Source organism: Trachurus japonicus, chromosome 5 (assembly GCF_045865225.1).
Source record: "Trachurus japonicus isolate A0001 chromosome 5, Traja_1.0".
Lineage (NCBI taxonomy): Eukaryota > Metazoa > Chordata > Actinopteri > Carangiformes > Carangidae > Trachurus > Trachurus japonicus.
Window position 1 is genome coordinate 7,054,972 of NC_140911.1, and position 27,912 is coordinate 7,082,883.

Genomic DNA, 27,912 nt, shown 5'->3' on the forward strand with positions numbered 1-27,912 from the left:
TTGAGAACCACTGCATTATCTGTGTGTTATGAAATATAAATATTACAGTTTCCATTGAGGGGAAAGTGGAACATTGTTTTTTCTAGTAAGTGTGAACATCAGTACAAACTCTTCCCGATATTTGTGTCTTCTGCTTTATTTCATTTAATTAATTGCAGTTTTATCTTCATTTGGCTCATTTATGCTTTGTGTCCAAGACAAACTACCTATGTACTGTGCTGCTAACTCAATAAAATTAAACTCAACTCGACGGCCGCTTTCTAACTTGAAATTGCAACTTCTGAAAGTGAAGACACTCACACTGAGGTGCATGTTAGGTCATAATTCATTTATTCATTCCTTTGTGTCACAAACAAACAGTCCCTGAAATCAAGACAAATGGCTTTTTTATACATTTTGTGAAGTTTTGTTTTGTGTACGTTTTCTATAAAATACATGGTACTGTAATATACTGTACTTTCGATCTAAAAACGGTAGAAAACCCTGGTCTGTCCTGCGCTCTTGGACAACTGTGTCGAAGGAAGCAGCTCGCAAAAAAAGAAAATCTGCCGGCGCACGCACACACACACACACACACTCACACATTCACGCACGCTCGTACGTTCACGCACGCACACATGCACGCATACATTCACAAGCTCACCTGCAATCTGAATCCAGTACAAACTACACCGTCACTTCCTCTCTGCCTCTCTCTCTCCCTCTCACACACAGCTACACAGAGTCGTAGAGGAAATTCGATCAGTAAGTAATCCCAGGATCAGAGGACATTTGGGGCCACGCTGTGTCGGTTTTTTACAATTAGAGGTAACCTACAGCATCTGTAGGGTGGTGACGACCAGACTGGATACTGGCTGGAGGAAAAGGACTCGCTACAGGACGTTTTTTATTTATTTATTTTTTTTATAAGTACTAAGGTTGGATTTAAGTGGCTGCGCTAAACTCAATTTCAGACGATCAACAAATGTTCTGCTGTTGTTCGTGAGTCAGGGGTAACATAAAAAAAAAACTGGACAAGAGTCGAACCGATCTAATGGAATAGGAGAAAACACTCCGATAACAATTAACTTACAGGATTCAATTCTGAACATTTAAAAACAGAAGAGCAGCAAAACGTGTCTTTGTCTTAGTGTGTCCATCAGGAATAAAATCTACCACGTCGTCGTGTCATCCATGGTATAAGTTACTATGCCATTGAAGGAGCTGATGATGATGATGGTGGTACAAACACACACGCACACACGCACGCACACACATATACGGTATGTGGTACTGTACAACCTGCACACCATGTCGCTGGAGAAGAGTCAGGTATATGTGTGTGTTGTGTTGTCATACTCGAACTGGGCCAGCACTGTCTTCTTCTGTGTCGTCGTTAACTCCAGTCTGACGGACGAACTGGGTGTAAGTGAGTACACAGTGCTCATGTATGTTCAGCAGCCGTGGGGACCCTCTTCCTGTTTACGGAGCGTAAAAGGGGTCTGGTCGGTCTTGAATACAAACTAAAAGCCCAACAGGGGCTCTATAAACACAATTAGAGAGGTAAAATATTCGTGGTCCTACGAAGGCAGTTTGCATCAGGCCAACTGAGAAAGAAATGCCAGTGAACATCGTCTTTCTCTCTCTCTCTCTCTCTCTCTCTTTCTTTCTCTCTTTCTTGCCTCCTGTGTTCCTTAGGGAGTGGTCCAGCATCCGATACCTTTACAAAACAAGTTAAACTTCAACCTAAAGCATAAAGAACCCCAGTCCTCTGGACTGGTCAGAAGAGATGATGCATGATGGGACTTTCTGGTGTGGGTCTCTGGCAGGGCAGCTTGGTTCGATTCGCAGCGAACTGGTTGTTGTTGTAGTTGTTGTTGTTGTTGGTGGTGGTGGTGGTTTTATTTTAAAGGGTTTTTTTTTTCTTAAAAGATCCCTCAGGTGTCCACCACAGGCCCGACGGCGTCCTGCTGGGGGCTGTCCAGGGGGGAGGAGCTATCTGGGACAGGTGGGTGAGGGGAGTGGGCGGCCGCTGCTCCTGAGCTGCAGGTGACACAACCCTGACAAACACAGTGACATGTTAAAAGATGTTCTGGTGGTTAGGTTAAAGGGATAGTTCAACATTTTGGCAATTTCTCCTATCACCATAATCCATATAGTCATAGCAGTAGGTTCATTACCTTTAATTATCAGTGCATGGTGTTTTGAGATCGGCGGGGCAGAGACGTGAGCTGCTCAGTGAGTGAACACATTGGAAACTCATCAAATACACAATCCAACAACTCCAAAACGCTCTTGTGGACAAGTTGTGACCTGCACATTCACCACGCTATGAAATGATCAAGTAACATTATGTAACATTACAACACACGAAGCAAATACTCGGTACTACTTGCGCTTTTGAAATCACTCCGCCCAGTAGCCGAGTCTGAAATGTAGTTCCGGCTGCATTTCCCTCGAAAACAACTCTGTCTCGTATTATTATTATCTCATAGCGTGGTGAATGTGCAGGTCACAACTTGTCCACGAGAGCGTTTTAGAGTTGTTGGATTGTGTGTTTGATGAGTTTGATGAGGGAAACCGAGAAATCCCATGAGCCTCCGTAGCGTAGCTCTGAGCAGCTCGCGGCTCTGCTCCGCCGTTCTAAAAACAGCTTGCACCGACAATTAAAGGTAACAAACCTACTGCTGTGACTATAGGGATTATGGCAATGGTCCAATTTGCCAAAATGTTGAACTATCCCTTTAACTTAGTTTATTAACACATTGGGCCCCAAAATACCACCGTATTAAAGGGATAGTTCACCCTAGAATGATATTTCGCTCATTATCTACTCACCCTCATGTTGACTAAGGGCTGGAAGAAGTTCCAGAGTCCTCCGTCCCTTCTCTGAGTTACAGGGGGTCTTAGCGTAGCAGTGCATTTCAAAGCAACGGTTGTAAAGGGACACCAGAGCTCTTCGTAAAAAAACACACACAAAAAAACATCCAAATACCTCCATGATGCTCGTATGTAATGTCCGTCTTGTGCTGAAGCCCCAAATTGCGTAATTGTCCCGAAAAAAATGAAATAAGTCCACATTCCAAGCATGTTTGTAGCATTAGCTCTGTGTCTGTTGTCCGGTCTTCCGCTGCCAGCGCGCATGCGCAAAGTTCGCACTGAGACCGACTCGAGTCTCAGTCTGGTTGCGCATGCGCGCTGGCAGCGGAAGACCGGACAACAGACACAGAGCTAATGCTACAAACATGCTTGGAATGTGGACTTATTTCATTTTTTTCGGGACAATTACGCAATTTGGGGCTTCAGCACAAGACGGACATTACATACGAGCAGCATGGAGGTATTTGGATGTTTTTTTGTGTGTGTTTTTTTACGAAGAGCTCTGGTGTCCCTTTACAACCGTTGCTTTGAAATGCACTGCTACGCTAAGACCCCCTGTAACTCAGAGAAGGGACGGAGGACTCTGAAACTTCTTCCAGCCCTTAGTCAACATGAGGGTGAGTAGATAATGAGCGAAATATCATTCTAGGGTGAACTATCCCTTTAAATACCACATCAGGTATATTGACGTGGTATTGACCTGGTATATTCATCAGCTGATTCAACCACTTTTCCCCAACTATATGGAAAAAAAATGCAACGCCTGCCCCTCCCATCCCATTCCCTGGATGAATAGCTTTTGTACTATCAAGTTAAAACTATCACATCTCTGGTTGCGTGGTGAATGTGCAGGTCACAACTTGTCCACGAGAGCGTTTTAGAGTTGTTGGATTGTGTATTTGATGAGTTTCCAATGTGTTCACTCACTGAGCAGCTCACGTCTCTGCCCCGCTTATCTCAAAACAACAGGCACCGATAATTAAAGGTAAATGAACCTACTCCTATGACTATAGGGATTATGGCAATCGTCGAATTTCCAAAAAATGTTGAACTATCCCTTTAAGAAAAATAAAATGGCACACATTGTGGTGACTACTGTGTGTGTGTGGAGATCCTCCCACCTGTGTGTCTATCTCCTGTGGGATGGTGTGCTGCTGGATCCAGGGATGAACCTCCGCCAGCTCCTCTCTCTGCTTCTGGGTGAACCAGGGCTGCAGCGGCTGCAGCACCCGCAGCTTCTCCCTGTCCTCGGCCAACACCTCGCTCTGGTCCCTGGAGGAGGTTAGAGAAGACAAAGACAGAGAAGGAGGAGTTTTAAAGAAATGACTTAATATAGACAGTAAGAATTGTTACAAAGTCTTAGTTTATCTGCATTTTTGTGACTTATGTGGCTCTGTGGTCCCACCTTCTTTGCGCTTTCAGCACACTTCTATATTTTACTTCCTGTAATTTATTAAATAGAAGTAGTATTTAAGCTTTACTTAAGCTACTGCACCAGAGTTTTAGTTTCTTTGGATAAAAACTTCTGACAAATCTGTAAATATAATCTTATTTTCTTTTGCATGTGCTAATGCATCAACGATGCTGCTTTTCATTAAATGCCAGTGCTGCTTTACAGAGACGGCTGGAGCTGTTTCGTTTCAGTTTATTTCAAAATATATTTTCATATGCTCTTCTTTTTTTATTTAAAAAAAACTTGGTAACACTTTTTAATACGTACACACTATTAAGCATTAGTTAAGAATTAAATACTGAATTCATCATTTATAACACATGAATACTCATTAGCATGTAGTTTAAAAACACATAAAAATGTTTTACTCATCATTGATAAGCACTAACTGTATTTATAAACTACATACTAATGAGTATTCATGCGCTATAATGAAGAATTCAGTATTTATTAATGCTTAACTAATGCTTAATAGTGTGTACTTATTATAAAGTGTTACCAAAAACGTTTTCCACTATTTATCCTCTTCTATTGTTTTTACCTCAAGAGGAAGCCACACTGAATTTCATTGTACAGTGTGTATAATGACAGATAAAGTTCAATTATTCATCATAAAGAAATGCTTTGTATCTAATTATCTTCAATAGTGAATTAGCTGAAACAGCCTGAACCGTGTTGTTACTGTGTTACTGTTGGGTTTCGTTTGTCAGCGATGACATTACATCATCAAATCAGGAGATGGCGCCTGTAAAACAGGAGTTCACTGACACACACGTCTTCTTCAGACAGACACTGTGCTGCCAGGGGCAACAGACAGAGACACACGACCTGCTGCTATTATGTTAAATCTTGGTTTGAGAGATAGCTGGGAGGATGTTGATGCACCGAGGCCGTCGGAGGAGAAGAGTCATAATGAAACTGTCATACGGTGTCACAGGATGTAATAAAAAATTTAGTCGAGCCATTCCTGGAAGAGCCGTCTTAGACAAACTAATCTCTCTTTGGTCTGAAAACTTTCAATTTCAAAGAGGTCTGACTTCAGAAGTTTAACAGCATTGGACTTCAAAAAGCTGGACTGACGAAAAAAAAAAGGAATAAGGAGACGTCTCTTTCTTTGATTTCACTTCAGTTCGGTGGAAAGCTTTTGAAACCACAAGAATCTGACGAATCTCTTTGAAACTGTCAAATGGACAGAAATGCTGATGCTGGTACATGAGTTTGGTTTTAAGAGTTTATCCTCCAAAAGGGAACGACTTGTTTCATTCAATATAATCTATATTTGATCTACAAAAGTAAAGCACATTCCCTGAAAAAAGGGGAAACTCTCTGATTTAGTTAAAATACTTCCATGTTTCGAGATTAAATCAACATTTTACATCTTCCTGCTTCTAATGTGGCCTCATTTTCAAAAGCTACCAGATGTGTGTGTGTGTACCTGGTGTGGATCTGGTACGTCATCATGACTCGCTCGGGCGTGTGCTGGATCATGCTCCACAGCGAGTTCTCCACGCGGGAGTCGAAGGGGTGCTGATGCTCTGCCGGCGCCTCCTGACTCTTTCTGGCTTTGCGGGACGTGTCCGATGAGTCGTTGCTGGCAAAGTATTTGCTGCTGTTGCTGCTGCCTGTAAAAGCCATCGAGAGTCAGTCAGTCCCTGTCCCTGAATGTAGTTTTGTATTGATACAAGTGCTTTCATATAACATCTAAAGCACCTCAACAAAAGGGGTAAATCCTAAAGTTTCTGTAAGATTAGCAAAATTAGCAATAACGTGGACGTGGTTGATACGCTTGTGCACATGTTTGTTGCTCCTTTCAATCTGGTAAATAATTCAAATTCAAACAAAATTCCCCCAAAAATGTCCAATTACACATCATAATATCTAATAGTAAAGAAAACATTGGGATAACTGTGATAAATGTGAAGTGATTTCATAAATATTGTTATAATTGTAATAAAATAACAGTTAATTCTATTAGATTGAACACAATTCTGTAATGGGACTCAAGCTGCATTTATCATTCTGCTAGATTTGAGTGAATAGTTTAATCATTTTAAGATTTGGCATTAATGGTCTGAGATTGCAAAAAAAACTTTGCAAAGTTTGATATAATATTTCCTGTGTAGACAAGCTAATGTGCAGGTCAGGAAATGTGAATGTGTTCAACATTCAAGTGCAAGTTCACCTGTGGGACTAATATAATGTATTTGTGTTGGTGTGGCTTATTATAGCTGACTTATATATGCCACTGGTTGAACTGTTGTGACAGGTATTGGATCACAGGGTTGATATATTCAACAAACATCACCTCCTCTAATGCAATACTGTTGAAACGATGCGGCTGTGTTTGCATATTATTTCCTCCATCTCTTACCAGTGTGAGAGGTGGACGTTCCATTGGATCCAGATCCTGATCCAGATCCTAGTGAGCCTCCAGATTCTCCCGATCCAGATCCCGAGGCGTTGGAGCCGGTCCCAGACCTGGCGTCCTCCTGCAGCAGCAGGTCGAGCAGCTCGCTGGACGTCGACTGGGCGTCATGGTTACCGGAGTCACTGGGGCCGTCACCCTGAACAAGGAGGGAGTTCAGAACGAATTCAACTGGAGCTCTTTGCACTGTACACACACATATATACACTCCACTGGGTGTGTATGAAAAGCTCTATACTGACACACTGAGGGAGATGCACTTAAAGGGATAGTTCAACACTTTGGCAAACTGGCCCATTGTCATAATCCCTATAGTTTTAGGAGTAGGTTAAATACCTTTAATTGTCAGTGCAAGCTATTTTTAGAACAGCCGAGCAGCTCAGAGCTACGCTACGGAGGCTCATGGGATTTCTTGGTTTACCTCATCAAACTCATCAAATACACAATCCAACAACTCCAAAACGCTCTGGTGGACAAGTTGTGACCTGCACATTCACCACATTATGAGATAATAACAGAAGGTTACGAGACAGAGTTGTTTTCGAGGTAAATTCATGCAATACTGCTGATGCGCGTGGTGAATGAGCAGGTCACAACTTGTCCACGATTGTGTATTTGATGAGTTTCATGAGGGAAACCACGAAATCCCATTAGCCTCCGTAGCGTAGCTCTGAGTAGCTCGCGGCTCTGCTCCGCCGTTCTAAAAATATCTTGCACCGACAATTAAAGGTAACGAACCTACCCCTAAAACAATAGGGATTATAGCAATGGGCCAACTAGCCAAAATGATGAACTATCCCTTTTAAAAGTTGTAAGAAAGCAGCAGACAAACCTGTTTTTCGTGGAGGCTCTCGGCGTGGTTGTGCCCCGTGCTGCTCTGCCCTCCTTCGCTGGGTTTGGGCAGCTCCTCCTGCAGCAGGTTGAGCTGCAGCGGAGAACTGGAGCGAGAGCTGGAGAACAGCGCCCTCGGCTCGGCCGCCGCCTCCTCCTCGTCCCCGATGGAGGAGCTGGCTCTGGGCGAGCAGAGCAGAGGGCCCGGCGGGGTCATGGAGGTCATGGAGGTCATGATGGAGGCGTGGAGGCCCGGCTGGACTTGGAACTGAGGCTGCGGGAGGGGGACGGTGCCGCCGGGAGCAAAGCCATGCGTCATGGTGATGGGCGTCTGGGGCATCTGGGACATCTGGGGAATCTGAGGCATCTGGGGCATTTGAGGAATCTGGGGCATCATGGAGAGAGTGGACGGTGGGTAAATGGACGGGTAGCCTGCGGTGAAGGTCGGGTAGTTGGGCAGGATGACGGCCATGACAGGGGTCATGTAGGGGTTGATGCCCTGGGCCGACGCCATGGGCTGCATGGTGGGAAAGTTCTGGATGTTCTGCAGGTTCTGGATGTTCTGAATGGGCTCCATGTGGATCTGCTGCATGTCGGCGAAGCTCTGGGTCGACTGCATGATGTTGAAGCTGAAACTGGGCATGGTTTGGTCCGGCGGCTGCTGCAGGATGACGGGCTGAGGCGCTCCGGACACCTGCTCTAGTTTGGGTTGTTGTTGTTGTTGTAGTTGTAGTTGTTGTTGTTGTTGTTCTGGGCCGGGCTGCTGCTGCTGCTGCTGAGTCGCCACCATGGGGAAGAATGGCGTGGCGGCGTGGAGTGGGGATGTTTGGTTGTGGTTGTGGTTGTGGTTGTGGTTGTGGGGCGCTCCGACCATCTGCGGCTGGGAGGACTCGGAGGAGGGCCAGGAAGAGTGAGGGGCAGCAACGCAGCGAGGCGGCGGCGGCCCCGGCGGAGAGGCGTAGCTGTCCGAGGAGCCGTGCGGTTTGGGACGCTTGTGCCTGGGCTTTCCTCTCCGGGGTCGGTTCAGACCGCCAGCGCTCAATGGTTGGAGATAATCACCTGTGTGGGAGGAGACGGAAAGGAGAAGGATTAAAATCGAGCTTTCGGCACGCTCTCGCTGGGTTGTTGAGGTGCTTCTCTACTTGAAACTTGAAAAACTCAGGTTTACACTAAAGAAATCGTTTCATGTCACATGGGATCCCTTTCTGAACTATATACACGCCTTACACTTATCCTCTGAGCTGGAAGACTAATATCTGCTATTGTATTTTTCGGTATTCATTTACCTGTTATTTCTACTCATTTAATTAATTAGTAAATGTATTATTTATTTACTAATAGCCCTCCTGTTGTCCTTCTGGGTCAAATTGACCCAATATGTTCCTTTCCTTCATCCTTCCTTCCTTTTTCCCTCCCTTCCTTCCCGTCGTCCTTACTTCTTCTTCCTTCCTCTTTTCATCCAATTGACCGAATGTGTTCCCTCCATCCATCTTTCTTTCCTTCCTTTGTCCCTTCCTTCTATCCACAATCCTTTTTTCCTACCTTCCTTCCTTTCTTCCCTTCGTCCTTACTTCTTCCTTCTTTTTTGACCCAATCTGTTCCCTCCCTCCATCTATCTTTCCTTCCTTTTCCCCTTCCTTCTTTCCTCCCTTCTTTCCCTTCGTCCTTGTTTCTTTCTTTCTTTTTCCTCACTTTTGTTTGGATTTTGTGGGGTTGGTCTGCCAGTGGGTGGAAACGGGGAGGGAGTTGACATTCAGTTGTGATAATCGATGCCTGTTTTGTACCCTTGTTGTGGCTGGTGCTGTACACCACACTGTCAAAAATGTTCAAAAGGCTATAAATAAAGTTTAAAAAATCGAGCTTTCAACTTTCTCCACATCGCTACATCTGCTGCTTGTTATGTCAACAACCAGATCCACACCTGGGTGGTGGGAGTGAGCCATGGAGCTGTTGTCCAGCTGCAGGTAGGAGCTGTAGGGGCTCTGGAGGATGCGGTGGCGGAAGCGGTCCACGTACTCCTGCTCCTCCTTCTGGGTGTGAGCCGACAGCACCTCTTTGGTGAGGCCCACTAATCTTCGCTCCTCCGTCGCCGGGCTCGGGGCTGGACGGACGGGGGTGTGAGCAGATTCAGCAGGCTCGCTGCCCATCGGTGCGTCCTCCAGTGCCGTGGCCTCTGTCGGAGAAAAAAAACACAAAGAGAACGATGAAGAGTTTGTTTTTAACTCATTGAGTGCCATTGACGTCTATGGACGTCAATCAAAATCCAACGCTTGAGTGCCATTGACGTCCATAGACGTCAAATGCACTTTTCTGCGGCTGGTAAATGGGGACGCTCTCGCGCACACTGTGAGTAATTTTGGGGCTTCTGGGATGTGTAGAACGAAGAAGACTGTAGATCAGAGCAAGAAGTGAAGAAGCAGGAGAAGACGAGCGCGATTGGTACAGAGATAAAAAAGTTGGGAAAAGTTTCTATTTCTAGAGGAAAACGACGGGCAGAGCCTGGAACCAGTGTAACGTGGAGCTGGAGGAAAGCTTAGCCACGGATGCTATTAGCATAGCTCCAGCATGAAGTGATCGGAGGAGGCAGGAAAGGTAAACTCATCTAGATGATCAGCACCGAAATGCAGAAGCGAAAGCGGAGGCGGATCGCGTTGCTGTAAACCGACGTCGTGACGACGAACCGAGAGATCAGCGCGGTGCGTCGCTGCTGCGGCCGCGTCCAGCAGAGAGGCTGAAGACGCCACGACGTCTCCCTCCCTACTTCAGAGACGAGGGGAAGCAGCAGGAGGAGAAGGAGGAGAGGGGAGGGGCAGAGAGGAGGGGGAGGGGGGCGTAGGGGAGGCTGAGGGGGCAGCCAGCAACCGCTCGTACTTGTTGTATTTTAGTTGTTGTTGTTGTTTTTTGTTTTGTCTTTTGTGTGTGTGTGTGTGTGTGTGTGTGTGGGGGGGGGGTAAAAAAAACATGTGAAATTTTCAGACGTCTTACATGTTTTTGAAGCCAAAATTAAAACGGATAAATCACTGTTTTTCTTGAGAGACTCTCTTTCACAAAAATGCATTTTTCTCAGCTTTATAGAAAAAAAGTGGTCTTTTTGGTGCAACCAGGCTCTATTCAACTTTAGATAAATTAAGAATGGAACAAGGTACAAACAAATGTTTTTTTCCCTAGTTAAATAGAGAGTCTCCTCTTTCCTTTGAGCTGTTTGGTGTTTTCAGAGTCATAGTACAAAATATTCTTCTGGGTCTTGACATATTACTCAAAATGCCCCAAAACGCTGGCACATGGCACTGACCATTTTATAAAAGGGCTGGCACTCAATGAGTTAAAAAGGTTTAACTCTCATGTGCAGTTTGTTAAAATGTCAGACAGGTTAAAACCCTCTGGGGTCTATGATCCTGATTAGATTACACGATGACTTCAACGTGCCGTAAAAACAAAACTAGAACAGCTGCAGCTCTGCTGTCAAGTACAGTCGAAATTGCAGGTTTAAAATTCTCTCACAGCTTTTATTTGATTTTGATAGACCACGTAAAACCAGACATATGCTTTTTTAATTTGAAGTTTGAAGTAAGTAAGTAATTTGATAGTATTTATCCAGGGAATTGGATGGGAGGGGCAGGCGTTGCATGTTTTTTTCCATATGGTCGGGAAAAAGTGGTCGAATCAGTCCAATCCAATCCATTCTATTTATAAAGCACAATTTTAAATAAACACAAAGGTTTCCAACGTGTTGTGCAGTAAAATAAAAACCATAAAACATACTAAAAAGGCAAAATACTAAAGATAAAAGACACAATAAAACATAATAAATAAATATACTGTCCACCCTAAGATAAAATATGTGCACACATAAAATCAACAACCTACATAGTGTGAAAAGCCAAAGAAAAGAGGTGGGAATCAGCCAATAAATACGTACAACAGAGATGTCTGACGTGGTATTTAACATGGTGGTATTTTGGAGCCCAAATAAGGTAAGTTAAAGTGAAACAATAATTATTAGTTCATATAGATGAAGTTGTGCTGAAAGAAAAAACAACAACATTTTTTTATGTGGTATATAAAGGCAAAATCAAAAGTATTCAAAAACAAAATAGTCTCAAACCCCTAAGGGTTAAAGGTTGTTTATGTGTTTGTGTACCTGACTCGGGCTGCGGCACGTGTACGATGGTGCTGCTGTACGAACACTGGCTGGTGACCGACACCACACTCATGGCCTTGGTGGACATGGTGATGTCTGTGAGAGGAGCTCCCACTACGGCTGCAGCTGACGGGCCTACGGACACCTCGCTGTCCAACGCCACTACTGGACAAGGAGAAACAAGACGAGGTTGGTTAATGTTGCTTTAATAAGGATTATCGACCAGAGAGGAAGGTGTGTGTGTGTGTGTGTGTCTGTACCGTCTGTGCTGGCCTGAGCCGTGTCAGTGGCTGCAGCTGGTTTGTCGTCTTCTGAGGTAGAGGATGAGGAAGAGGAGGTGGCCAGGGAATGAGACTCACTCTTACGCTTAAGAGCCGGACCTGTGCAGCTCTCCAAGTATCTGCAACACACACACACACGCACACAGAGGTGAGTTGGATGTGAATTAGGAGCTTTACTACGTCGTGAAGTGAGATGATGACGTACGAGCGGCTCCAACCACACACCTGATGATGTTGTCCACACAGTTGATCTGCTGATAGGAGGGAATGTGTGTTTGCTTCCTGCTTTCTTCGTGATCTCTGACTTCACGGTTTGTGACTGCAGGAGGCGGACGCGCTGAGGGACCAAAGGATGATTTTAGTCAATGTTTATACTGTATGTGTGCACATGTTAAAGGGATACTTCACCCAAAATCGAGCCGGGGGGGTCCGGCTGTCAACGGATTTTCATATAATGGCGGCGGATAGAGTTCCCTTTTGAATCGTCCAAAACACACACTATGAAACATCCAGATACCTCCATACTGCTCGTCTGTACTGACCCAAGTGTCCTGAAGCCGCCACATGGAAAAGTTGTTTGGAAAAAATTAATTTGATCTCTGTTTTTAGCCTTGTTGTGGCAGTAGCTCCCAGTGGCTGCGTGAGATTTGCTGCGAGATGTTCTTCCGTGTTTACAGTACATCACACATCCAATGGTTTACAACGACGAACGAACATCTCGCGGCAAATCTCGCACACAAACATCAACAGAGCCACTGGGAGCTGCTGCTACAACAAGGATAAAAACAGAGATCACATTATTTTTTCCAAACAACTTTTTCATGTGGCGGCTTCAGGACACTTGGGTCAGTACGGACGAGCAGTATGGAGGTATCTGGATGTTTCATAGTGTGTGTTTTGGACGATTTAAAGTCCTAGCCGTTGCCAGCCGGACCCCCCCTGGAACTCCAAAAGCATTTTGATAACTCTGAAAAATTCTCCAAATCCTTCCTTGGTATGACGGTGAGTAGACAATTGGGTGAATTATTGATTTTGGGTGAAGCATCCCTTTAAGCATAAACTATACTGTTCACGTTTTTTTTTTAAATTAGTTTGAGTGGGACTGATTTACCTGCGACAGGTTTGCCTAGAAGAGCGATTTTGTGGCTGGAGCCCAGATACGGCGGCTTGCCCCAACCCTTCGCCCTGTTCACATCAGCACAGATCTGCTGCAAAGTCATCTGCAAGAAAAAACACACACAACATGCATCAGGATGATTAACTTTGCAGGAAAGGAAAACACTCAACCAACCACATCTGGCTTCCTGACAAGTGGCGTCACTGTGATGTCTCACCGGCTCCCGGTGCGAGTCCTCCCATAGGTTGCCGTTGCTGTCACTTGAAGAAGCGACGCTGATGTAATGCTCATGAGAGCCGTTACTTCCCAGGCTGCCGTAACCACTGGAACCGTTGTTGTGGACCGGCTGAGGGGAAACGACACAAAGACACAAAGAAGTCAATGAGAGAAGAGGCATATACACAAAAACGCAAAGAAAGTAAAGCATCATATATCCATCGCTGCTCCCTCCCTCTGGAACTCACTCCCCCAAACCCATCTGTATCTGCACACACCTCCCAACATTCAAGACCATGCTCAAAACTCACCTTTTTAAATTAGCTAAAATTAATATATAATTTTGTGTGTTTTATACTGTTTTAATTGTATTTCACTGATAAACAAGGGCAAGTGCCTCCCACAATGAAAACCTGAAGATGAGTTTCAAAATGACTTTCATAGAAGCAAACTAATCATGAAGTTAATTATGAACCTACTTTTTTTTTTTTACTTTTATGATAAATATAAAAGCATTAATACCAATTTTGTTGTTTCATGTTTTTCTTTTGGTAAATAAATAAATAAATAAATAATCACCTGCAGGAAAAGTTTGTAGATCTTTGCTTGCAGATCTTTTATTTCCTCATGAGTGATTGGGAAAAACTCCTTAGTCCGAGCAGCAAACACATCCTCATTGAGTGGACTCCTACAAAAGAACAAAGACCAAAGGACAAAGATGTTTGTCTGCAGTAGCAATGCTGCTGCACCGCTTTCCTGTACAATAGCTGGGTTATAGCACACAGAACCTACAAACACCAAATCCCTCTGAGTCTTAACTTGTAAATAAAACACTTTATTTTTCTTTGTGTGTGTGTGTGCTGTTGCTGTGCTGTTGTTGTTCCTTACGTCCTGACTTTGTGGCGTCCGATGATGAAAGCCACCTTGCGGCTCCATGGGTTGATGAAGCTGGACCAGCTGGTGTCCAAGGTGATGTAGTCTCCGTTCTGACAGCGCAGACGCACTGGAGAGTGTTCAAACGGAGACTGGCCGGCGTACTTCAACACTACACACGACACCAAGAGATCAAGTCAGAAACAAGAAGTGGAGATGAAGTTGCTCACTGTGAACAACCCTGAGCAAATCATTAATCAGACAAATGTGTTATTGATAAATGTACTTATGATCATTTCTCCCAACATACTAATATGGTGTATTAAAGGGATAGTTCAACATTTTGGCAAATTGGCCCATTGCCATAATCCCTATAGTTTTAGCAGTAGGTTCGTTACCTTTAATTGTACGGAGACAAACGGGATTTCTTGGTTTCCCTCATCAAACTCATCAAATACACAATCCAACAACTCCAAAAACGCTCTGGTGGACAAGTTGTGACCTGCACATTCACCACGCTATGAGATAATAACAGAACGTTACGAGACAGAGTTGTTTTAGAGGCAAATGCAGAGACTGTTTGCTGAAAAACTGCCCTCGACAGGAACGCATTAGCAGTTTTGCATGAATTTACCTCTAAAACAACTCTGTCTGGTTATTATCTCATAGTGTGGTGAATGTGCAGGTCACAACTTGTCCACCAGAGCGCTTTGGAGTTGTTGGATTGTGTATTTGATGAGTTTGATGAGGGAAACCAAGAAATCCCATGAGCCTCCGTAGCGTAGCTCTGAGCAGCTCGCGGCTCTGCTCCACCGTCCTAAAAATAGCTTGCACCGACAATTAAAGGTAACGAACCTACTCTTAAGACTCTAGAAATTATGGCAATGGGCCAATTTGCCAAAATTTTACAGTTAAAAACGTCCAAATCCATGTCCCCCTCTTGCTTGAACTCGTACCTTTCCGGTGCATCGACAGCATGAGGGGCCGGTCCTCTGGGTGGATGCAAGTCAGCATGGATGTGCCAATCAGATCCTGAGGAAGGTATCCTAGCAACGGCACAGCCCTGTGGATGATAACCATTAAATAAGCCTCATTATAGTAACTCAACAAAAACTCTAATTGTTCACATTTGTGTGAATCTGTGTGTGTGTGTATGTGAAGTCTTTACTGACCTGTCATCGACTTCCAGAAACACACAGCCCGGGGAGTGTGTGGTGGTGAAGATGCGCTTGTCCATGGGGATCCGAGGTGCTGCATTAATGAATACAGTAAACTTTAGGACAAATCAAGACATATTTCTCGGAAAGGTCGTGAACCGATATAATTTCATACAAACATCTCAGGCAGGTGTGAATAGGTAGAAAATGTGAAATCCTATTAAGTAACTTGTAACTTGTTGCTGCCTGCTCACTTGGCTGGACCAGTGGTGCTGTGTGAGCAGTTTGTGGTGAAAACTATACCTTCATATCCAGATATGATGCGTTCGGCCAGTGCCAGGCAGCACGGCTCCTCCTCCTCCCCGCTGCTTCCTGTCCCTTGCACCTTCAGCAGGTAAGGAGTGATACGGAACGGGTTGTAGCGCATCTCGCCCTCACGGTCCTTCCCACCCCTGAAACAGACACTCTGGATTTTAATTTCCACTGTGATCACAGGCGAATATGACTTAACTTCTTAATCAAGGGGTTAATGAACAGTCATTTCTACCAATTCCAGCTCCTGTTACTAATATATATGGACTTATTGTGTCTTTATTGGTACCGTGTAGCTCATTTAAAACAAACTATAATAATCTTAGTATGCATTAAGAGGAGCTTTGAGAAGTGACCCTCAGCTGACACTCATTAGTCGACATAACTGCATACCTTTCTGCTACTGTTTTGCAAGCATGTAGCCTATGGAATTCACATATTTTATGCTGTATCATTGTATAATTGTATAATTTACAGATTTATGGTTCTTCTTTCGTGGAAAGTACCGTAATAGAGTTAAGACACTGACCTGATTCTGCAGAAGAACGACTTGACCTGGGCACAGTCAAACAGAACCCCCGCTGCAGAAACAAAAGACAGAGAGCAGTGAGTTATTGGCCAATTAAAACATACAACGCAACATATTCATACACAACAAAATCTTAAAAATCACTCTTACAAAGTTGAATTTGCATATAAGTATGAACTGATGTACAAACTTACATGCAAAGTAGAGAAAATAGAAATTGAAAGAAGTAAAATGTAAAGTTAAAGAACACATGCAATCAAATGCTGGGATAAAATTAAATTCGGAAAAAAAGAAGAAAAAAAAAGAAGATTAAAGGGATATTTCGGCATAAATGTGGCCCATGGCCTAACATACCCCGAGACCGAGTAGAACGCCCCCTTGAGAGATCAAGTTTGCTGACCGCAAACATCCCAAGTTGTAGCGACTTCAGCACAGACAGCCAGATAGCAACATACTGCTGTCTATGGAACCAAGAGCGAACCGCAATAAACAAAAGCCACTAATAGCCACAGATAATGCTCAGAACAGCACCAAACTTCATCAACAGTACAAAAAGGGTCCCAGCACGTAATACAAGGCCTCAAAAACCTGCTAGCTTTGCCTGGTTTCTATTGAAAAGGGACGAAAACAGAGATCACCCACTCTTCTCCAGCGGCTTGCTAGTTGTGGGAAAGTCCTGATGAGTCAATTACCGAATGCATCAGTGTTCCTATCTGTTTTCCCTCTCTGTTTCAAACAATAATTAGCAAGTGTTGACAGGGAAATGAACAGAGTTGAGTTGGTCAAACCATCACAGCAAAGCTGCTGCATTTTTGGAACTAAACGTCACTGGACTCTTTACTTTTCTACTGCACTTGGTAATCGACTCGTTAGGGCTTCTGCATTAGTAGGAAGCAGCTGGAGGAGAGTGGGTGATCTCTGTTTTTGTCTCTTTTCAATAGAAATCAGGAAAAGCTAGCAGGTGTTTGATGCCTCCCATTATGTGCTGGGACACTATTTGTACTGTTGATGAAGTTTGGTGCTGTTCTGAGCGTTATCTGTGGCTATGAGTGGCTTTTTTGATGGCGGTTGGCTCTTGACTCGGTCTCATGGTGTGTTAGACCATGGGTTACATTTACGCTGGAATATCCCTTTAATTCTTTAATTATTCCTGAAAAGAGGTATGACCTGTGTGCGAGTTGCTCCAGGGCGGGAGGTGCGGCTGAGCCGTGTGTGCGTAGAAGACGTTGACGTCTTGGTGGAAGAGCAGCTCCACAAACTTGGCCGACTCCAGGAACTTCCTCTTGCAGCAGAGGATGCTGGGAGCCTGCTCCGAGGCGTACATCACGCGGCCGCTCGACAGGGAGAAGACGACCACGAAGGAGTCCTACACACACACACCGACAGACACACACACACAGAGACGTACGCACGCACATGTAGAGAGACACACACACACAAGCAAGCCAAGTCACAGACACACTAAAGCAGTAAACACACATACACTCACACATGCTCAGATGTGAGGCAAAAATAAACGCACTGTACGCAACCATGGATGTGTATCGATGCAAGTGTGTGACGTGTGTTTTCAGTTATAATGGTGCGCTCAATTTCCATTGGAAGTCGGAGCTCAGGATGACTTCACCTCCGAGTTGAAAAACTAACAGGGAAGTCGGAAAAATTGACAATTATACTTGTATAACGTTTTTTTTTTTTTAAACTTTTTTAACTTACTCACAACAAAAACATGTAATAAACCGTTTTAGCAATATTAACATTTTTGATAACAACACTCCTGGCTGTTTTTACACATACAAACATTGTATGGAAAATGTCCGGGGACTTTTCATGTGAGACAATTACGAGAGAAATAAAATAAACAGTAAACTTGCAGCCGGTTCACCACTGTTTACGTGACTAGCAGCCATCATGAATTCTGACGGTGGGACTGGTAGGACTTGTCCGACTTTCCAGGTTGGAGATCCGACTTGGAGCGCAACTGGAACGCACCATTAATGTTTGATACAAAAATTAGAGCAAGAAAGTGAAGTAGTATCAGTTTTAATGGGCTGTGTGTGTTGTGCATGTTGTGTGTGTCATGTACCGTGTTTTTGAGGGTGTGTTCAGACGTGACTCTTTCCAGCTCTTCCAGGGCACAAACTGTCGCGTATCTTCTCTCATCCTGGCCGTTTCTCATCAGCAGTTTGTAATACTCACTATTGGCTGCAGAAGACAACGACAACACTGTGTGATATCAAGCTTGGTAAAACTCCTGCAAAAACAAAAATAACTCCTGCTTTCTGTCCGTGTGTGCGTTTTACCTTGCACTTGTTTGACACAGTTGAGTGCGTAGTGTAAGGCCTCCACAGTGCTGGCTTTGCTGCGGCTGCGTTTGTCTGAAGGAAGCCTCTTCTTCATCTCAGCCACAGTGATCATCACGTCTCTGTGGGCCTGGCCTCTGCCACCTTCAGCGTGCTCACTGCTGCAGAGACAATGAACAGATTCAGGTCACATACGCACACACACACAGAAGACGACATAGTAGATTTGGATTACACACACATACAGAGTAATGGAGCCTACCTGTGTGGTATTTAAGTCTATATGTAGATCTGCTGCTACTCATCTAACCTGGACTCTACAGTGATGTTTTCAATCTATTTCCCTTCACATCTGGTATTTTTGCCATCATTGTGTCATTGTGTCATTGTGTGTATAATCACCATATGGTGACACACTCGTGAATTGGAGTCACTGATACTTTTCCGTGTCTGTTAACAGCTGCTCAAAGCATCACAGTTAATGAACACTGACTGGTGGACAAAAGATGACTTGTCCAGCTTCGTACCCTCCAGTCATTGGTTTTTCCTGCATGTTAAAAAGTCATTTAGAGAGGTCACCAAAACCTCCTAGTAAAATAACAACACAAACTGTTGGTTTTAAGTATTGATCACAGTTCTCTTGCTTTATTTTGTGCTTGCTCTGAGTTTTTTTTTGTGAAATTAGCAACATTATGAGCGTGCTAATCATTTTAATCTCCAGCATTAGTAATAAATTCAACAATTTGGCTGAACTTTGATTTACAATCATGTATTTTTTCTTACAGTTGTCATAAAAAGGTGTCAAAATACTCAAATGAACGAACAAACCTATTGCACACTGATCTTTACACACACACTCTCAATGCCATAGAGTATTGCAACAACTTCTTTGGAGTGATGACAACTGCTGAGGTCACTGGGCCGGGTGCGATGTAAATATGTTGAAAAGGCAAATACCTCTTTGTTGAGACTGAGGTGGATCCAGTGGCGCTCCCAGGGCTGTGATTGGCCGAGGAGGAGAGGTCATGTGACCCGCTCGTCGTCATCTCCTCATCCTCCTGTCCCACTTCTCCACCTGAAGTTCCGCTCTCTCCGCCTTCCTGCGCCGCCGAGGTCGCCCTCTCTCTCTCCCCCTCGCCTCCTCCTCCTCCTGTAGCCGACGGTAACGCAGGCTCCTCCCCATCTGGACCGCTGTCACCTCCAGGCATCTCCGCGCTTTGGTCACACATCAGTAGTAGTAGTTTGCCCGATTGAAGTGGTCAGGAAGGGTCTTCATATGTTCAACGGAGGGAATGGGTTCCATGTGGTGACGATAAACTGGTGTTAATTCGATCAGGTGCCGACTGGTTGGATGCAAAGGGTTCGCCTGGAGCACTGGGAGGAACAACACACAGGGGAAAACAAGAGGAGATGCTAAGAAACAGTACGAGAACAAAGTTTACAGGGTTCACTTCTTGGAAGAAAGAACTCGTCGATAGATAAGCTGAAAGATCAGAGGAGGAGGAGGAGGAGGAGGAGGAGGAGGAGTGTTGGTGCCTCGGGGATGGTGAAGAAAAAATGTGTTGTTGTGATGAAACATATGGTAATAATGGCACTGTCCTCCTCCTTCCCCATTGAAAATCTGAGGCCGGTGGGTTTTTGTTGAGAACAGAAGTGGCCGTAAGTGTGTTGTTTGTTTGTGTGGCTGGAAACTAGAGACTTCAGAGTGTAGTGAGTGAGGAAATATCAAGTCACCATACCTGCTGAACAACCTGCACAGAAAGCCCCGCGGACACACTACTCCTGTTTTGTTCTATGAGTAAAATGTTACTCACTGTAACTTAAAGGGATAGTTCACCCAAAATTGAAATTTTGTGCATCAATTGTGCATGTCAATATAATGGTTGCAAATGGATACCAACTGTCTTCGTACACACCAAAAAACATCCAAATACCTCCATGCTGCTCGTATGTAATGTCCGTCTTGTATTGAAGCCCCGAAATGCCAAATTGTCCCGAAAAAAATTAAATAAGTCTATATTTCAAGCTTGTTTTGTAGCGGAAGCTTCTCAAAGCTCCTCTTCCCGGTTCGTCAAATTTGGACGAACTGGGAAGAGGACGGACCCTGGTTCGTCCAAATTTGACGAACCGGGAAGAGGAGCTTCCGCTACAAACAAGCTTGAAAAATAGACTAATTTAATTTTTTTCGGGACAATTTCGCATTTCGGGGCTTCAATACAAGAAGGACATTACATACGAGCAGCATGGAGGTATTTGGATGTTTTTTGGTGTGTCTTTTTGTTACGAAGACAGTTGGTATCCATTTGCAACCGTTATATGGACATGCACTGCTACGCTGAGACCCCCTGTAACTCAGAGAAGCTACGGATAACTCTGAAACTTCTCCCAGCCCTTAGTCAACATGAGGGTGAGTAGATAATGAGTGAAATTTCAATTTTGGGTGAACTATCCCTTTAAAAAAATCCATAAACTAACTGACTAAAAATTAATGCATGCATCTAATAGGATTTTGCATTGCTACTATGTGTGGTATCCTGTTGTTGCAGTTATTATCACAAATCAATATTCATTATACGTAATGCGAGACAAGAGTGCCGCTGCCACTTCTAAAGCTTTTATATTAACAAGAAATATGTAACTTCAATAATTCCTGTATTTAATTTACGCTCCAGGCTTCTGTGGCTTTGATTGTAACATGAGCAAAACCTCTGCAATTACCAATATTAATTTCCTGCTACAACATGTTTGCCTCGGAAAATATTGGTTGATGCAGGGGGAAAAAAACAACTAATGAATGAATGAAGACGTTGTGCATCAAATAAGCGGCAAAATCTCCAAAGATGCATAAAAAGAAGAGGGGGAAAAAAGCACATGACAACCAATTCCCAAATGTAAAGAATTTAAATATTCTTACATTGTTTTCAATTCCACAAATGTGAACAAACACAATCTGCCAGTTGTTATCTAACACTATTGTACAACGTGAACATCAAAGTGACTCACTCGCTGTCTGACTCACTCACTCCCATCATCTCCGATTTTACACATGTCGTCCGTCGGCAGCCTACTGCCAAGTTCAGGTGCGACTCTGCCAACAAACGCCAATCAGCCGACACACACCACCACCACCATCAACAGCAGCACAATAATTATGTGATACTTGGTTTGGATGGTTGCATAACACCTGATGCCCGCAGAGACGTTTTCCTTGTTCTCCTGAGCGTTGGCTGCAGCCCAGAAACACTGCGAGTTACAGCAGACATTCAGGCATTCACACATCTCACTTAAATAATTCACAGACAGAGTGCGACCCCTCCCAAACAGGCCTCGGTAATTATACTTCAACATCATAATTGCTTGTGATGTTTTTTTTTCAAACTGAACATAACATCAGGAATGAATCTGAGGTATTGTGTTTGCTTGCCTGGATTGACCAGCCTTTATTTTATTTTTTTCCACCAATCTTAACAAACTGCAGCAACGTCACCAAGACGCTGACAGGAGAGAGACCACAAGACACAGATGGAGGGAGACAGACGGTGACAGTTTGGTGTTGACTTTGTATATTTTACTTTTTGTCGATCCATCGGTGTGACAGCCTGAGCTCTCTCTTGGACTTAAAGGGATAGTTCAACATTTTGGTAAATTGGCCCATTGCCATAATCCCTATAGTTTTAGGAGTAGGTTCGTTACCTCTAATTGTCGGTGCAAGCTATTTTTAGAACGGCGGAGCAGAGCCGCGAGCTGCTCAGAGCTACACTACAGAGGCTAATGGGATGTCTTGGTTTCCCTCATCAAATACACAATCCAACAACTCCAAAACGCTCTGGCGAAGTTGTGACCTGCACATTCACCACGCTATGAGATAATAACAGAACATTATGAGATGGAGTTGTTTTAGAGGTAAATTCATGCAAAACCGCTGATGCGCATTCCCGTCGGGGGCAGTTTTTCAGCAAGCAGTCTCTGTATTTACCTCTAAAACAACTCTGTCTGGTAACGTTCTGTTATTATCTCATAGCGTGGTGAATGTGCAGGTCACAACTTGTCCACCAGAGCGTTTTGGAGTCGTTGGATTGTGTATTTGATGAGTTTGATGAGGGAAACCAAGAAATCCCATTAGCCTCCGTAGCGTAGGTCTGAGCAGCTCGCGGCTCTGCTCCGCCGTTCTAAAAATAGCTTGCACCAACAATCAGAGGTAACAAACCTACTCCTAAAACTGTAGGGATTATGGCAATGGGCTAATTTGCCAAAATGTTGAACTATCCCTTTAAAGTCAGTTTGTTTGTTTTTTAGCTTAATCGCACCTACAAGCTAAAAAACTGAACACACATTAAACCCAAACAAGTACAACACACACACAACAAACCTTTCATTTATTTGAACCAAAATGTTCACATATTGAGAGTTGGAATCACCAAATGCCCCACGATACAATTTTATCATGATAATTAACAATATCTAATATTACTATGATTTTAAACACATTGTGACATGATGAATTTATATTAACTCACCCCAAAAGGAAAACTCTGTCAACATTTCGTTTAGCCTATGTCGCAAAATGGGATTTTCAAGCAGACAGACTGAACAACACAGCCATATAAAGTGCTGTAGTATTCTAGTACCACTACTATTTATATAAGATCAATTTATCTAAGATTAATATTGACCGTGTATCAATACAATATTGCCACAGAAAACATTGCAATATTATGGTGCATTGATTTTTCCACCCACCTCTAACACTTGAACTGTCAAGAACCACTCAAATAAAATAAAATTAAATAAAACAACTATAACTCAGTAGTCTAATCAGTCAGTTTTGTTACTAGTAGCCGGAGAGAGCTGCAGGCGTCCGTAAACAAACAGTGAGATATGCAGCACTGATTCTCTGATAAGCCATTCAGTTGTTAGACTCAGCTCAAGTAGTGCAGATATGTAATTCAATTCATCTTATTCAAAATGATAACATTATTCTTCTAGGAAATATCACTTCAGCCATTCATTAGCATTGGGCTTTCAGTTTCAGATATCCACAATTCATTTCTGGATATCTGCAATCTGAATCGTTACTAATCATTGCTCTAATTGTAGATATCTAATTGCATCTTTACTTGTCATAATAAGAACTGTGGGGATCTGTGATGATCAGAAATGCATCTTTGGATTTTATAAAATTACATTATGGATAATTTGTTTTTTAGGATGCATATTAATTTTCAAATTATGAATTGCGAACAAATGGAGAAATGAAATGCTATGATGAATATCAAAAACATCATTGCAGATAGGAGTGTAGTTTGATTAACTGTAGAAATTGCCTATGAACAGTGGGTGTGAGAATGACTGTCAGAGGAGATTGAATAGATAATTATGTGAGATTTAACTACCTCACTTTTCAGTCGATACTGTCATAGTGAGTGTTGCTATCGTCGTCCTTCCCTACGCTCCCCTCTGCTTCTAATCCACTAACACTGTAATGGCACAGTGGTTTGAATGGATGTGAGAAGAGAACATGGAACAAATGGCTAAGCGCTGTGTGTAAGTGGGTGTTTGTGGGGGGTGTTTACAGGCAGCAGCGAGCAGGTAAATCCTGGTTGTCACAAGACTGAGAGGCACAAACAGGAGGCAATGAAAATATCCTGTGTCGTTCATCAGGTCGTCACTGCAGGATTACATAATCAGCTTGCTCAATTCGAAGCGTGTAAGCTATCCGCCTATTACTTGAAGCATGTACCTGTACGACATGCACACACAGAGATGCATGGTTACCGTGGTCTAGGAGTAATACTCTGGCCTTGTCTTAATTGTATAGCACACAAACATAGCAGATAAGGCCGCGGTAAGGTCAAGGCGCCGGGCCAGGTTAGTGATTTCTATTTTTCTCTCCAACTTCTCGGCGAGAAAAGTGTGAGTACGAGTTCCTATTCAAAGAACTCCGTGATCCCAATAAAAGGAAAGGGTTTCTATCACTACCAAATAAACTGACAGTAAAAACTAGCCCATGTGTGAGTGTGAAAAGCCATGAAACAACTAAATTACTTTATTTTTTCCGCTACACACTTTGAAATGAAATAGCTGAATTGTGTTTATAAAGTGGAAATAACAATTAAATTATTAAATAGGACCTTAAAAATAAGAAGGAAAACTTTGGACAGAGCGGGATTGTGCTTTTACTGCCTGTAAAAGTAAAAGTAGAGCTTAATAGATTTAGACTTTTTTGAGGCCCAGTGTGGTTTTACCAGGCATTTGAAAGGGATAGTGCGATTAAATATTTGAATAAAATAAAAACTTTAATACCTAATTTCTTCATCATTTATCATTCATTTATTCATGGCTTGCAATAATATAAGATCATATAATCACAAATGTCCCTCTTCTGGAAGTTGAAAAATTGCATTATTGCATTATGTGCAATTACAATCATGTGCAATATTCAATAATATTTCTGCATATAAACATCAAATTATGTATATATTGTTTATTATTGACAGGTTATATATTTTTTCTTTTTTGAATATGGAGGGGTTTAAATTATTGAAATTTAATTCTATTTGTATATATATCAACTGGAGCACTGTGACATAACAATTTCCTGTGGGGGATTAACAAGGTATTCTGATTCTGATTCTGAATCTGATAGTAAATGATCATGTGACCATTTTTAAAAGCTCGACCATGGTTGTGGTTGTGGTACAGAAAAACAAGGCAAACCTCTGTTGCACTTGACATCTAGCCTGCTGATCTGATCTGAACAAAACTGGAGCAATCGCAACTGCCCCATCTTATCAAAAGAGGGGATTAGATGACATGCACTGTCAGAACCATGTTGCTATGATAGTATTTTCTATTTTGGCAAACACACTTCTGGGGAGATCAACACTTTCAGGAGGCTTGTTTTTCACACAACATTAGTGGCATAAGACCAAACGGCTGAGAAAATTCACTGAGTGAAAAAAAACTCAGCCGATGTTTCCCTCAAGTGTAGGTGGATGCAACAGCTTACAAGAAATGCAATTAAGGAAGTGATCTTGTCATGTCAAAGAGCTGTACACACACACTCTAATCACATCTCTGGTGGAATGAAATACTACAAAAACCATCCCTTCATCGTACACCACCAGTGTTCACACTATTCCTGCAGATATGGAAGTACAGTAAAAGCCAACCAGGATTCATCAGCATACCCACCACATTGGTTACGAAATCGCAATATTATATAATAACAATTACTCACAGGCAACATATAAATGCAGTCTATGTACTTACAGGCTGTAAATAGCCCACCTTAACTATTATTTAAGAGGAATCACGTTGAAAGGAGCTGGCTGACTCCTATAAAATATTCATGGATGAGGTAGTAGTGAACTTGTAGGTTTATGGGTCATAGCAGTAAACCAAGGCCCATCACAGCAAATAAAACATATATACAGAACAGGAAAACCAAAGACATTGTTGGAATGTTTTTTACCTGTGTTCATCCACCAGAAGAGGAAAAGCTTTCAGACTTCAATAACACACCACAACCCGTACCCACTCAAAACAAACCTGACACTCATTTGTCGGTTCACTTCACAACCCCCCTCCCCATATGAACCCAGTAACCTCAATAACCTCAGTCAACCACCATAAGTTAAGGCTTAAGAGTCAGAGAGAGAGAGAGAGGGAGGGAGAAAGAGAGCTAACCATAACCTCCAACCATCTCTACTGCACCTTAAAGACTGTAACACAACTTACATTCATCCATGAGCAATGTCAGTTAAATGTAATTAACATTTTTCCTTTTGGCAAATGACATTTTATGACATTTTAGTAGGTCCTATAGGAGAAAATGATGCAATTAGTACAATCTCACACTGTCAAGACTGTAACGTTAAAGGGATTTATGGGCTGAAGCTTCAAATAGTAAAAGTCTATTATTATAAACACATAGCGTGTTTGTACTTGTAAATATAGAAGAAAAAACGCACTTATTATCCATGCAGTGTGGATAATAAACTGTTAACACTTTGTTTCTTACTGTACTGACAGCCCCAGCGCCTCTCGCTGTGTGCAGCCTAGTCTTAGGGCAGACATGTCGTTCAGCTAACACAAGTAGCAACACACGCTTACACCCATGTCACACTTTTCTGTTTTAAAAAACGTAAAGTTGTCGGATAAAGCTACACAATACACACTCAAAACGATATACAAGCAAATAAAACAAATGCAAGATTAAAGAGTAAATCTCGTTTGTTTACATCCACTGCTCTGTCAAATCGGTGCCGTGGGCGAGGTGGAGAGCTAGCCTAGCCAGTTAGCCAACTCGCTAACGATACCTTGAAGATTAGTTGGTGTAGCGGAGAAATATTTACCTTTTCGAGTTTGCCCGTGATGCAGCTCCAATATCCGAAAAACAATAATATAAATAAAAAACGACCGTTGGGCCGTTTTCGAAGTAAATATGTTTTAATTAAGTCTCAGTCACGTAGCTACAGCGTCACCTATTCAGACGCGCTTGACACATTTGTGCAACGTGAGGCCGGCAGAGCACAACCCCGCCCACTGCGCTCTGATTGGCCGGCGCGAATTTGCATCTGTAACGTGATTGGACGGAGCGGATGTTAGTGGGCGTGTCCCAAAAGCCACAGTTTGTCATCGGCTTGCTGTCGGTTCACGTGTATCTCCATGTTACACAACAGAGCCGACAACAACTCTGGAGCTGGAGCAAATCGCGCAAGCAGCGGACTCACTACGAGCTCCCCCCCTGTTTTCACCCCCCCTGCTGCTGATGAATGAACAGAGCCGCCGCACGGTCCAGCTGGTAGAGGAGGAGGAGGAGGGAATCTGACTTTGACAACTTCAGTTTCTGACATTAATATTTTCAACTGAGTTTAATACCGGGATTAGGGGGGTTTAAAATGAATGAGGGGATCATTTATAATTGTGATAAATAATTACGTAATAATTCTTGAGCAAGAATCTCATTGGTTCCAGCGTCTGAGATATGAAACTGATTAATTATGAATGGCAAATAAACATATTTCAAAGTGTTTATTAAGGTAATTTACACAGTAGGAAACGTGTTTCCCTGTTCAATTACATCCTTTCTTTGCTGTCCACACAAATGCCAAAATAAGCAATGCAAAAACTAAGTAGAAAAATACAGTAGAAAGACGAATAAAGAGCAACAATAGTAACAAAACTAAAAGCTGAACACAGAAAGAGGTAACAGTTGAACAGTTGTAGCAGTAGTAAAGAATGTATTGTATGTGCACTATGCATTTGGACTGTGGACCGTGGTCAAACAAAACAATCCCCTCAAGATGACCCCTTCAATTATTATTATCTTATTGATTGTTTGAAAATAATCAATAGTTGGAGGTCTTGAGGAAAACTAATTTTATTTTATTTGAACCTTTTTTCTTGTAAT

At 42.9% G+C, this 27,912-nt stretch overlaps 1 protein-coding gene across 1 annotated transcript; it reads right to left on the reverse strand.

Moving 5' to 3' along the window:
* Positions 1-623: 623 nt before the first annotated feature.
* On the reverse strand, positions 624-27,019 carry per3 (period circadian clock 3). The gene is made up of 22 exons (XM_085775860.1): positions 26,855-27,019; positions 19,455-19,871; positions 18,498-18,658; positions 18,281-18,399; positions 17,362-17,560; positions 16,195-16,246; positions 15,657-15,805; positions 15,369-15,447; positions 15,153-15,259; positions 14,212-14,368; positions 13,903-14,011; positions 13,325-13,453; positions 13,102-13,210; positions 12,216-12,327; positions 11,970-12,109; positions 11,710-11,874; positions 9,490-9,741; positions 7,570-8,627; positions 6,684-6,876; positions 5,748-5,934; positions 3,981-4,131; positions 624-2,039 (listed from the first exon to the last, which is right to left on the reverse strand). The coding sequence occupies exons 2-22, from the start codon at positions 19,724-19,726 to the stop codon at positions 1,917-1,919; spliced, it is 4,023 nt and encodes a 1,340-aa protein (XP_085631986.1). The 5' UTR covers positions 19,727-19,871; positions 26,855-27,019; the 3' UTR covers positions 624-1,916.
* Positions 27,020-27,912: the final 893 nt, after the last annotated feature.